Here is a 14,197-nt window from a genome sequence, read left to right on the forward strand (position 1 = left end):
GCTATCCCGTATATAGGTGATAAAAGGTTATCTTGGGATAACAGCTTTGATGAACAGGCCACAGATCAGAGGAAGAAAACTGCAAACTGAATGTGTATTTGAATATAAAATGTGCAGCTATATATCATGCTCTGAGCTGCCGCCTGCTGGCCACAGTAAGATATTGTCTAGACGTTCCCATTTCCAGTACCAACTTTCTAAAAGACATAATATTTTAAAGAGATTTTTGCACTATGGAAAGTGATGACATATCACTTCTTAATCAGTGAGAGTCTGACTGCCAGGACCCCCATGGATGTCTAAAATGCTAAGGCATTTCAGAACTTAAAGGGATTGTACGGCATAAGAAAAACATGTCTGCTTTCTTCCAGTGCATCACCTATCTATGCGCTTTGTTATTGCAGTTAGGCTCTATTGAATTGAATTGAATTGGACGTAGCTGCAATACCACAGACAACCTGTATAAAAATGGGGCACTGTTTTTGACAGTTAATTCTTTTAATCCTGTACAACACTGTTAAAGTTTTGCTGTGGGTATTGTTGTATTATGTCACCACCGGAGGTTAGGGATGGCGACATAATACAGGACTCTTGAAATGAAGTAACACCCCCAGCTTCTGATTGGCTGAGGGCGTGTTTAATCCCCCAAGTACCGTTGTCCGTCGGGGAGGACAGCAGCAAGAGTGTGAGTGGCCGCGGCAGCAGGAGCTGGAGAGCCGGCACCAGCAGCGGTGGGAGAGGTGGCAGTAGTGGCAGGAGGAGAGCCACAGGCAGCGGCGGCAGGAGAGCCACAGGTCTTAGCAGCAGCGTCTGTATTGATTTTTGACTGGGCTGGAGGGTTAGGATTACTTTTCCTGTTAGGCTTAGGGCTAATTCCCATGGGCGGACTTCCGCCGCGTATTACGCGGCGGACCGCAGCTATTAGGCTCTATTAAACCTAATAGCGCAAAGCTCACGGTGCGTAATTCGTGCGCGGAATTTCGCATTGTGAAATTACATGTCCGCACCCGCGGCATGTTCTATTTGCCGCGGGTGTATGCACAGACGGCTCCCATTGCAGTCAATGGAAGCCATCCGTCACGCTATCTTCCGCTGTAGCACAGCGGATAATAGCGTGAAAACGCTTCCCCGTATACCGCCAGCTGTGTCATGTGATGCTGTGGGCATGTCATATGACGTGGCCGGTGCGTCATGCTCTCTATTGCGCATGCGCGCCAAAGTGTCATGCGGGACATCGGGCGGCGGATCCGGAGGCAAGTATGGGGTCTCTGGGGGGGCGCCGCGACGGGCTCCGCTGCGGTATTCCGCTTGCGGAGCCCGTCACGGCTAAGGGCACTAGGCCTTACATTGTATATAAGCTTAATAGGAAAAGTAACCCTAACGATCCACCCCAGGCAAAAATCAATACAGACGCTGCTGCTAGGACATTAGAGAATTCAGCCAATCGGGAGCTAGGGGTGTGACAGGGGCGTTACCCCATGCAAGCCCTGTCAAACCCCAAGCTTCCGGTGGCGTCAAGATACAACAGTACCTTTGCTCTGTATATAAATCATAATTTAGTGTCAGAAACACTAATGTTCCACTAGATATTCTCATCAACTAATGATTTTCCCTTTTTTTTTTGTCAGTAGACCACATGGAAATACTGGAGGAGAGAAACATATTTAAAGAGTTCATGAAATACCCATTAAATAACCCAAAAAAGGACTTTGATCTGCAAGTTCTAAGCCTCCATCTACGTCCGTCAACTAGAAATAAGTCTATAAGAAATAGTTTGGGAAAAGCTGAGCAAAGTCCTCTGGGTGGTGAAACCATGCAGCTAGGTGCGAAGAGAATGGATACAGTGATGGCACAAGCAACGCCTGAAACAAACTACAAGGTCCCTCAAAGTAATAGGCATCAAGAGTTTGAATATGAAAAATATGTGAAAAGAAAAGGTCGGCCAAGGAATCGAAACAAGGCCCAGAGGCCTGCTAAACTCAGAAAACCAAAACTGATGCTGGCCAGCGAGGATGACGAGGGATACAAGGAGGCTAAACGTAAGAACCTCCGCTCCCGAAGAATTGAACTCTTTACCGAATCTGGGAGAAAGAAGCAACCAAAAAGAAAAACACATTCGATGTCTTTGACAATCAAGCCCACCAATGAGGAATTCAAAGGAAATTGGGGAGATGTTGGACATCTGGAATTACCACCGATGATTGATGGGGAGGTATTAAGGGAAGAAGCTCCACTGATATATAACCAACTTGAAGGAGAAACCCATTACAGTACTCAAAAAGGAGATGTCCTGCGGAACGGAGGTGAAGAAAGAGAGCAGAAGCTGGTCACGTGGGATGGGTCAAGAGAACACGCTCCTCTGGATCATGCTAGACATAATGATCGGAACCTCTCAGAGAATAGAGATAAGGTTACATACAAGGAATCAAGCCCTACAGAAGATCACCTGGAAGAAACTGAGTTCTCCTTAGAGACCATTGAAAATGAACATTTCAATTATGTTGCCAATGGAGAACATTCTTCAGTGAAGGTCTTTCCTACAAGACATGGAGCAAGGGACATTGAGCTTCCTCTAGACAGTCCACAGTCCTGGAGAAAGGTAGTGCCGATAGCAGACATACCCATAATAGATATTCATTCAGATACTATACAACCTGCAGATATACATACTGGACCCTACGAAGAAGACCATCAAATACATGTAAGGTCAGATGGTGACAGTCTCTTACAAGCAGAAGGCAGTGGGATACATAATTCTGTGAGCATGGACCATGAAGACAAACTTGTTATTTTGACACCAAATAAAAGTAGGACTCAAACGACAGAAGGAACACAGGGGTTTCTCATGTCACAACCTACCGCAACTAGACTACAGTCTTCATACATCACTTCACCATCTCCTTCCAACAGTAAATACATGGACGTACCAAGGGTCACAGGCAGCAAAGAGTTACATAATGGAATCTTCAGTCCATTGGAGGCGACCATGACCCATAATCCTGGACCGATATATTGTAAGCCTGGATATAAAGAAAACGGTGGTGTTTGCAAAAGCCAGTGTGACGTCGGTGGACTCTACTGTGGAGACGCTGGGCAGTGTGTCATTGTGGAAAATGTCGGAGCAATGTGCAGGTCAGTGTAATGTCTTAAAAGGATATTCTGAGGCTTGAACTATCGGATGTCCGCCCCTCACCCCAGTGAGAAGGCGGTAGTTGATTTCAGTGGAAGTGAAGCCAGATATTATACTTCCGTCATTGACTAGCAATGACCACGTCCCGCCTGCTGCACTGATAGCGGGACGAAAGATCAGCTGATCAGCAGCAATCCTAAGCACTGGGCCCCCGTTGATCAACTACTGATGAACTATCCTGAGGATGGGTCATCAATGCTTAAAGTTCTAGATTACCCCTTTTATGGGGTTCTCTGCTTTGAAAGTCAATTTTTCTTAGAAAGACCCTAATGAAAGTCTGATCACCGAGTGTCCCTCTTAAAGAAATCATTTGTAACATGTGGCGGAACCTGGTAGTAAGTATATAATTTCCCTGCAGTGCCCCCACAGGAGAAATTAGACATTACACTGAATGGCGGAATTAAGGGAATTTATTACATCATATCAGAAAAAGAAACTAAGTTTATGGTTTCATAGGAGAGCTGGCGTTATGGTCGGGGGGTATTTTTAAACTTACTGGCCTCCCGGTTCCCTCGCTATCAGCCCTGGAAACCAGCGCTCGGTCCATAAATCAGACTCATTTCTGCAGTCAGTGCATGCACATTGTTCTCTATGGGTATTTTGCCACACACTGACTGCAGACCCCTTCTCCTATGAGCCAATAAACTTAATTTACAGTGCTGATACGACATGACAGCTTCCCTTTAAAGGGCTTGTCAATTTGTGAACTGTTGATGGCCTGCGTGTAGGATAGTGCGTCAATAGTAGATGAGCAGGGGCTGCCGCCAGGGACCGCTCTCATAAGCTGTTCTCTGGAAGGGTGTGCTCATGCACTGAGTTGAAGTGTTCAGGAAGCAGACAGCTCCATTCCCACTGGAGTGGCTGGGCTTGTTATTACACACAAAATTCCTATTCACTTCAATGGCAACTGTGCGTGTAACACAAAACCTGGCCACTGAAGAGAGAATGGAGCTGTCTGCTGCTCAAGAACACTGGCCCAGCAAACAGCTGATCAGTTGACTTTCCGGGTAACAGATCTCTACTGATCCAATATTTATGGCCTACCTTGTGGCTTTTTTCAACTTTTTGGCATTTTCTGCTACCCTCAACACATCTGTAATAAGTGGGTGGAACTTACTGGAGGGGCAGTGCCAATGGTGCCTTGTCGAATTCACTATCTTTTATGTCAAAAACGTAAATTAAAAAGGTATTGGTAGTTTTTCCTGGTTTAGATTTCAGGAAGATACTCACAATAAATATATTAGGGGGCGTGCAGCTCTTAATACATTTGGCACATCTTACTTCAGTGGCATCTAAGTGTGTGAAGGAAGCCTTAACCCTTTGCAATCCAATTCTAGATGCAGGGTTTCCTAGGGGGTTTTCTCTTTCTGCCATTATACAATGGTGCCATCTGCTGGCTAGAGCCAGTACTGCGGTATGGGACATGCTGGAGAGGCCCCCGACAACAGAGCGGCCAGTAATATACAGTAAGAATACCCTGCCGGACGTCTTCCGACATCGGAGCTGTACAGCCTTCAATCAGAATGTCTGAAGACGTCAAACAGTGGATTGGAAAGGGTTAACGTAACCTCCTTTACAAATTCCTATGTAGTTACACCTGAGCCCTTATAATGAGTTCATGTCAAACTGGCTTAAAGGGGAATTCTAAAACCCAACAATACTAAATTTGTAAGGCTTGGATTTGTGAACCATGTATAAACCCTCCAGCGAAACTTCACTGTGCTTTCCGTGGGGGCACTTACTTTTCTTATTTGATATATCTCCTTGCTGTAGGTGCCAGCAGATGAGTTCCTTATGTTATGGTGGGGAGTGCTGCCGATCATCCCTCACCACCTTTCAGCTGGCGTGTGTCATTGGCGGCTGCTGTATTCTTCTATCTGTGTTCCTGGCATCTCTTCCTTACCTGATCCGGAGGATGGATATTAAGGCAATTTCTAAATCTGTGAGAACTAGGTGAGTAGTGCAAAGCATTGCCGTTCCTAACCTGTTTAGGGCCGCCATCTTTCATTAAACTATATCCATAGAGTATATGAATCCATAATAATCAACCTAACTGATTATACAAATAAATGGTTATTAATCAAAGTTGCAGGATGACGCCAACAATCCATTAAATTGTGGAAAACTCCTGTACATGACCTAGTTATCATCAGACTTTACGGAATGGCTAAGGGGATGTATTCTTCATCTGAAATGATCTGTTTATTAAAGGGGTCCTACAGGCATTTATTATTAATGCCCAATGCTCAGGGACAGAAGCGTAATAGACAGCCTCACACCCATTGATTTCCATGGGAATGAAACGGTCTCTTACACTTTCGGCACTGACCACCGATGCGGATGTCAATGGGATCTGTAGGCATATATACCAATTCAGCATTGACTGAGTAGCGCACTGAGTAGCGCTGCCGATTCTAGCCACCTGATTGGTTGTTGGGTACACACCCCCCTTAGGAGATCTGCATGAGTGCAACTTCATGAGACCAGCGGGGGGTTAGGGTTTAGGGTTAGGTTTAGGGTTAGGTTTACGGTTTAGGGTTAGGGTTAGGTTCAGGGTTTGGTTTAGGGTTAGCTTTAGGGTTTAGGGTTAGGGTTTAGGGTTTAGGGTTGGGGTTAGTTGCCGACCCTCCTACGGCCCTGCTGCTGCTTATTTAACGGGACGGCCACTCGTGCAGATCTCCAAAGGGGGGGGGTGTACCCAACAACCAATCAGGTGGCTGGAATCGGCAGCGCTACTCAGTCAATGCTGAATTGGTATATATGTGATCTGTAGGGATCTTGAGTGGCCAACTCTCACTAATCAGCCATTGATAACCTATCCTGAGGTCATCAATAGTAAATGCCTGGAATATCCATTTGAGAAATTATTGACGCTTTTGATATCTCCACAGACTTTGGATTTCCAACTTGATGCCACGATCTACCACGTCTTCGACTTCCCAGTCTGTAGACTTCACTGTTTGTTCAGACTACGCATCTCTGTCAGATCATTCTACGTATTGTTGCACAAAGGAGGTGAGGACAGATGTCAAGACCAGCTAGACTCCCAGAAATAAGTGTAGGAAAGAAGTAAGCTCAGCATGTTCTCCCAAAATGTGATGGACAAGGGTGCAGCCATAGGTGTAGAGGTAGGAGTTACACTTGGGTCCTGATGCCTGAGGGGACCCAATGGTCCCCACTATTATAATTGGCGCATCGTAGGTGGGAGGACCTGATAAAGATTTTGACATGAACCTTAAGTTCTGCCTTTGGTGACTGACATTGTGCAGGGCAGAGCACAATTTAGGGAGATGCAGTCTGCTAACAGTGCTCTTCCCCCAATTAGATCTCCAAACCCTAGACCCGAATCTTATCTATGATTCAGAGGGGTTGTGCCAAGTTATAAAGTTATTCCCTATCCACAGGATAGGGATATATTTGTGAATTTGTGATTGGTAGGGGTCCAACAGCTGGAATCCCCACCGATTCCGAGATCGAGAGTCCAGTTAGTCCTCAAATGAATGGAGCATAGACCGGGCAGGCGTGACGATGCTCCATTCCCTTCAGTGACAGCGCCAGAGATTGCCAAAGTGCTGGAACTCGATAATCTCCGACACTATCATTGCAGTGAATGGAGTGGTGCCTGCGCGGCCTCTGCTGCATTCACTTGGGGACCGACCAGATCCGTTCTTGGGATTAGTAGGGATCTCAGAAGTTGGACCCTCATTGATGATAAAGTTGTCCTCTATCATAGGTAGTGGGAGAAGACAACACTGTAGAAAAAATAAAGGAGTTGTATGGCTTTAAAAAAAACCTTTTTTTTAGATATTTTAGGAAATTTGGCATTAATAGAGGAGTGCCTCTCTTTCCTAAGGACTCAGCACATCAATGCATACAACTCATTAATTTACAGTTGGGCACAATGCAATACTTAATTTCTCCTGTGGGGGTGCTGCAGGAAAATGAAACACTTGCAGCTTACTAATCAATGTGGATCCAACAGCCTGGACCCTCATCAATCCAAGGTGGGAGCCGAAGCTCCTTTACTTATTTTCCCTGCTCTGCAGCAGTGGTTGCCCTGGAGCGCAGCAAAAGAAATGTGCAAGGAACTTCTCTCCTTTGTGATTTGGATTGCGAAGGGTGCTGGCGGTCAGATCCCAACCATTCAGAACATTATAGCATACCCTAATGATATGCTATAACATTAAAAGGAAGAATGGATTTTATAAGATGAGTCAGTGTAATGAGGCATCGAGAGTACTGGACAGTTTTCATTGCATCTTCCGGTATCATCACAAGGGGGCAGCATTGGGACATATTCTTCAGCCTTGTGTATGCAATGGTACAAAGCTCTTTTCTCCTTAGGGAGAGCAACTATATACTATAAACTAAGTGAGGAGACTCAAATGGCCACGCACGCTCCTCTGGGTAATATGCAAATAAGGGAGATGGAATAAATCCTCCACAGTGCCACCTGTGTAAGAAGACTTGTATAAAAAGTCCCACTTTGACTCGAAGGAATGCTGCCTTTTAATAGGTGGCACTGTGGAGGATTTATTCCATCTCCCTTATTTGCATATTACCCAGAGGAGCGTGCGTGGCCATTTGAGTCTCCTCACTTAGTTTATAGTATATAGTTGCTCTCCCTAAGGAGAAAAGAGCGTTTCTGACCCCTGTCCCCGGCCTCTCACTAGCAAAAGCCAGACTCCTACTGTACACTGATGATGGGCAATAACCCGGAAACAGCTGTATGTACATGGAGTCTGGCTTTGCTTTTGATTCCCAGTCATTGTAAGAAGACTTGTATAAAAAGTCCCACTTTGACTCGAAGGAATGCTGCCTTTTAATAGGTGGCACTGTGGAGGATTTATTCCATCTCCCTTATTTGCATATTACCCAGAGGAGCGTGCGTGGCCATTTGAGTCTCCTCACTTAGTTTATAGTATATAGTTGCTCTCCCTAAGGAGAAAAGAGCGTTTCTGACCCCTGTCCCCGGCCTCTCACTAGCAAAAGCCAGACTCCTACTGTACACTGATGATGGGCAATAACCCGGAAACAGCTGTATGTACATGGAGTCTGGCTTTGCTTTTGATTCCCAGTCATTGTAAGAAGACTTGTATAAAAAGTCCCACTTTGACTCGAACGAATGCTGCCTTTTAATAGGTGGCACTGTGGAGGATTTATTCCATCTCCCTTATTTGCATATTACCCAGAGGAGCGTGCGTGGCCATTTGAGTCTCCTCACTTAGTTTATAGTATATAGTTGCTCTCCCTAAGGAGAAAAGAGCGTTTCTGACCCCTGTCCCCGGCCTCTCACTAGCAAAAGCCAGACTCCTACTGTACACTGATGATGGGCAATAACCCGGAAACAGCTGTATGTACATGGAGTCTGGCTTTGCTTTTGATTCCCAGTCATTGTAAGAAGACTTGTATAAAAAGTCCCACTTTGACTCGAAGGAATGCTGCCTTTTAATAGGTGGCACTGTGGAGGATTTATTCCATCTCCCTTATTTGCATATTACCCAGAGGAGCGTGCGTGGCCATTTGAGTCTCCTCACTTAGTTTATAGTATATAGTTGCTCTCCCTAAGGAGAAAAGAGCGTTTCTGACCCCTGTCCCCGGCCTCTCACTAGCAAAAGCCAGACTCCTACTGTACACTGATGATGGGCAATAACCCGGAAACAGCTGTATGTACATGGAGTCTGGCTTTGCTTTTGATTCCCAGTCATTGTAAGAAGACTTGTATAAAAAGTCCCACTTTGACTCGAAGGAATGCTGCCTTTTAATAGGTGGCACTGTGGAGGATTTATTCCATCTCCCTTATTTGCATATTACCCAGAGGAGCGTGCGTGGCCATTTGAGTCTCCTCACTTAGTTTATAGTATATAGTTGCTCTCCCTAAGGAGAAAAGAGCGTTTCTGACCCCTGTCCCCGGCCTCTCACTAGCAAAAGCCAGACTCCTACTGTACACTGATGATGGGCAATAACCCGGAAACAGCTGTATGTACATGGAGTCTGGCTTTGCTTTTGATTCCCAGTCATTGTAAGAAGACTTGTATAAAAAGTCCCACTTTGACTCGAAGGAATGCTGCCTTTTAATAGGTGGCACTGTGGAGGATTTATTCCATCTCCCTTATTTGCATATTACCCAGAGGAGCGTGCGTGGCCATTTGAGTCTCCTCACTTAGTTTATAGTATATAGTTGCTCTCCCTAAGGAGAAAAGAGCGTTTCTGACCCCTGTCCCCGGCCTCTCACTAGCAAAAGCCAGACTCCTACTGTACACTGATGATGGGCAATAACCCGGAAACAGCTGTATGTACATGGAGTCTGGCTTTGCTTTTGATTCCCAGTCATTGTAAGAAGACTTGTATAAAAAGTCCCACTTTGACTCGAAGGAATGCTGCCTTTTAATAGGTGGCACTGTGGAGGATTTATTCCATCTCCCTTATTTGCATATTACCCAGAGGAGCGTGCGTGGCCATTTGAGTCTCCTCACTTAGTTTATAGTATATAGTTGCTCTCCCTAAGGAGAAAAGAGCGTTTCTGACCCCTGTCCCCGGCCTCTCACTAGCAAAAGCCAGACTCCTACTGTACACTGATGATGGGCAATAACCCGGAAACAGCTGTATGTACATGGAGTCTGGCTTTGCTTTTGATTCCCAGTCATTGTAAGAAGACTTGTATAAAAAGTCCCACTTTGACTCGAAGGAATGCTGCCTTTTAATAGGTGGCACTGTGGAGGATTTATTCCATCTCCCTTATTTGCATATTACCCAGAGGAGCGTGCGTGGCCATTTGAGTCTCCTCACTTAGTTTATAGTATATAGTTGCTCTCCCTAAGGAGAAAAGAGCGTTTCTGACCCCTGTCCCCGGCCTCTCACTAGCAAAAGCCAGACTCCTACTGTACACTGATGATGGGCAATAACCCGGAAACAGCTGTATGTACATGGAGTCTGGCTTTGCTTTTGATTCCCAGTCATTGTAAGAAGACTTGTATAAAAAGTCCCACTTTGACTCGAAGGAATGCTGCCTTTTAATAGGTGGCACTGTGGAGGATTTATTCCATCTCCCTTATTTGCATATTACCCAGAGGAGCGTGCGTGGCCATTTGAGTCTCCTCACTTAGTTTATAGTATATAGTTGCTCTCCCTAAGGAGAAAAGAGCGTTTCTGACCCCTGTCCCCGGCCTCTCACTAGCAAAAGCCAGACTCCTACTGTACACTGATGATGGGCAATAACCCGGAAACAGCTGTATGTACATGGAGTCTGGCTTTGCTTTTGATTCCCAGTCATTGTAAGAAGACTTGTATAAAAAGTCCCACTTTGACTCGAAGGAATGCTGCCTTTTAATAGGTGGCACTGTGGAGGATTTATTCCATCTCCCTTATTTGCATATTACCCAGAGGAGCGTGCGTGGCCATTTGAGTCTCCTCACTTAGTTTATAGTATATAGTTGCTCTCCCTAAGGAGAAAAGAGCGTTTCTGACCCCTGTCCCCGGCCTCTCACTAGCAAAAGCCAGACTCCTACTGTACACTGATGATGGGCAATAACCCGGAAACAGCTGTATGTACATGGAGTCTGGCTTTGCTTTTGATTCCCAGTCATTGTAAGAAGACTTGTATAAAAAGTCCCACTTTGACTCGAAGGAATGCTGCCTTTTAATAGGTGGCACTGTGGAGGATTTATTCCATCTCCCTTATTTGCAATGGTACAAATCTCCAGCTGTGGATGCAATGAGGAAATGCTGCCCTAGATTACATGGCCAAAACTGTTTTGCAAAAGCTACAGATTTAATACAATTGCATTTATCAGTTGGTTGACATATTGTGACACAATTGGTTTCCGCTTTATAATGACAGATGGCACGAAACTCCACCGTATGGCAGTATGAGAGAACCCGGCTATGAGACCACATCTCAGTTTGGGAACAGTTCCTATTAGAAGTTACCAAAATATCACCTGGAGGAGTGTTATATATCGGGAGGTACATTATATACCTGAAGGAGCATTTATTTATAGCAATAACAATGTGTGTGCAAACCAATGCCCTTGTATGGTATAGTCCTGGGATATTACATTGGAGGAAGATATTCATCTGTCTAAATGATATGTGCCCCTTTAAGAGACTTCTACTGTCATATTATTTAGTTATCTTTAGTTAGTTATGAGCGCCATGCAATACCATATGTCTCCTGCAGTGGCCACTGTAGGATGGTTATGTCTTGATCAGCAGACTACCAGTGGGCCCTCTTGAAATGTGAACTCACCTTTCATTAATATTGATTCTATGGTCAGAAAATATATCTTATTATTAATGCTATGGTTGTGGGGTTTTTTTTGTTTTTTTTTTTTGGGGGGGGGGGTTATTTTGGTTATCTTTTCTGAAGCTACGTCACAAAGCTCTTAAAGAGAGACGGTCATCAACTTTGAGACCCATAAACTAAGTTGAGGAACGGGGAGTCCGGGAAGCTGTGTTTCAAAATCTCCTGGTGCCCCTTTCCTGCACTGTGTCCCCGCCATGCACCTCCTATACAGATGAATGGAAGTTGTGTGTGCAAAAAGAGTCAAGTTGCTGGTGAGCACCAACTTCACAAATACATAGTGCTAGAAAAGGGCACCCGGTGAGTATGAAACACAACTCCCTGGACTCCCTGTTTCTTTACATTTGAGCCCCAAAAAGTAGTGTATGTGGTTTAAAGGTGATGACGGCTTCCCATTAAATGGGTTATAGAGACCCTTAGGATCGGCCATCAATATCTATACTGATGAGGGTCCAACCTTTAGCACTCTTTCTGATCAAGTGAATAAAATGGCCATAGCACTCACTCTTCTTCATTGTTTACCCAGACACAGCGCCATACATTTGGTTTGGCGGTACTGCAGCTCAGTTCCATTGAATGAAACTGCATGGAACAGAGCTACTATGGGCTGCAGTACCAGGCAAAGCCACAATCAAATATATGGTGCTCTACCTTCATAACTCTCTGGTGTAGGATAGTCCATCGATATTAAAATCCCAGGAACCCCCTATAAATTAGCATTGCACTTTGTGAAACCGGTTCTGGTTTTGTCCAGAAAATGAAACTACACGGGTACGAAACCCAGGATGGAACCTGAACAGCGCCATAGGGGAGAGAATGTGAGATGGAAACTTCCAGATTCCATCCCCCATGTAGTTATCTGCATAGCGGAACTTAGGACAGAACCAGCGTTGGATTGAAAAAAGAGACTTCTTCATCAGAGGTGGCTCATTATCTGCACTGCCCTATAAGTAAAGCAGTAGCCGTCACACTCATCGAATCACCTGTCTCCGACCAAGAGTTTGTTCTCTATTAGTCAACTTTTAGATATGCCTCTTAGTGTTAAATAGCATCTGAATGGCCGTGCGTATGGCCAAAGACTGGATACTGGAGATGCCAGAGGAGATTGGGTGTGATATACGAATGTGTAATATATATATATATATATATATATATATATATATATATATATATATATTTATATATATACACACACACACAATCACATGCCTCATGAGTGAAGCCACAGTCAGTACAAGCAAAAGACGTCTTCATTACCCGCATCCATAATTGTTTAAGCAGCTAGCGGGGCTGAGTCGGTCAGTGATGACAGCTCCCTCTTTGCGCTGTCAGTAGGCTCATGGTGCCCATCACATAACAGTGATGCTGTAAGCCCGCTGCCCATGAATGGCAGCAGTTGTCTAAGGGCGCCTGCATACTTGCATTTTTCTTGCGCGTTTTTTTCACGCGATTGTCCATGGGACTTTCTAATGTTAAATAGCATCGCAGAAAAGTTGCAAAGCACAAACTTGGGATGCGTTTTTAACATTAGAAAGTCCCATTGACAATCGCGTGAAAAAAACTCAGCGATATGGCGTGGGAAAAAAACGTGCAAGTGTGCAGGAGCCCTAAAAGCAAACATGAAACATTAAAGGGAATCTGTCAGCCAGGGGCGTAACTATAGGGGATGCGGTTGCACCCGGGCCCAGGAGCCTTATGGGGCCCATAAGGCCTCTCCTCTCCATATAGGGAGCCCAGTACTATGAATAAAGCATTATAGTTGGGGGCCCCGTTACAGGTTTTGTTACAGGCATTGGGGCCCAGGAGCTTCATGTTACCTCTGCTGTCAGCTAGAGACAGATAGAAGCTAAAACACTGAATCTGGAGACTCTAAGGGTATGTCCCCAATTCTCTGTGTGGACCCTCCGCGACATTTACACTAGCATCAAAGTGAATGAGATTTTAAAAAATCTCGTACTTGTGCTGGAGCAAAAATCCATTGCGGAAATGGACGTGCGGTTCGGAATTTAAATCCATAGTGTGTCAATTAAAGCAGCGGATTTTCAGCATGGAATCCACCTCTTCTAATGAGGGGGCGAGTCCTGCACCAAGTTTCGTGTCAAAATTTGACATGGATTTTGTGCTGCGGATCAGCCATTCTGCCCCATGTGGTCACACCCTAAGGGTACCATCACATTATGCATATCTGTTGCTAAATCTCCGCAGAGGAAAACCTGCAGGAAATATGCTTTAAATCCACAGTGGCCAAATTGACACCTAAATGTTGTGGATTTGGCGGCATTTTTAATTACGAAAATGCTGCAGATTTTAACCCTTGTATTGCAAGAAATCAGCAGCATAAATAGCCATGCTATGAATTAAGAATCCACAGCATTTTTCAAAAGCGTTGCGGATTCATTGCTAACATTTTTGACATTATCTGTAGGACATTTCTAAAATGGACTGCACACAGTCAGCAGAAGACGTCCAACAGAGTATTCTTACCGTCTATTGCCAGCCACTCCACTATTGGGGCCTCTCTGGTGCACACACAGTGGCTTTAGCCAGCAGATGGCACTGTTGTATAACAGCAAAAAGAGAGAGAGCCTCTTAGGAAACCCTGAATCCGAAATTGGATTGGAAAGGGTTAAGCCATGTGGAGATTTCTAAAATCTCCTGCACATGTAGCAGACAATACCTCCCCAGCCTTCCTGCTGTTCTCTTTA

The 14,197-nt window shown here is 44.9% G+C and overlaps 1 protein-coding gene across 1 annotated transcript; it reads left to right on the top strand.

The window, feature by feature from the left end:
- Nucleotides 1-2,978: 2,978 nt before the first annotated feature.
- LOC136588344 (chondroitin sulfate proteoglycan 5-like) lies at nucleotides 2,979-11,412 on the top strand. Its single transcript, XM_066587476.1, has 4 exons — nucleotides 2,979-3,132; nucleotides 4,964-5,143; nucleotides 6,082-6,205; nucleotides 11,031-11,412. Exons 1-4 carry the CDS (start codon nucleotides 2,987-2,989, stop codon nucleotides 11,076-11,078), a joined length of 498 nt encoding a protein of 165 aa, XP_066443573.1. The 5' UTR covers nucleotides 2,979-2,986; the 3' UTR covers nucleotides 11,079-11,412.
- Nucleotides 11,413-14,197: the final 2,785 nt, after the last annotated feature.

This window comes from Eleutherodactylus coqui, chromosome 13 (genome assembly GCF_035609145.1).
Source record: "Eleutherodactylus coqui strain aEleCoq1 chromosome 13, aEleCoq1.hap1, whole genome shotgun sequence".
In the NCBI taxonomy this organism is placed as follows: Eukaryota; Metazoa; Chordata; class Amphibia; order Anura; family Eleutherodactylidae; genus Eleutherodactylus; species Eleutherodactylus coqui.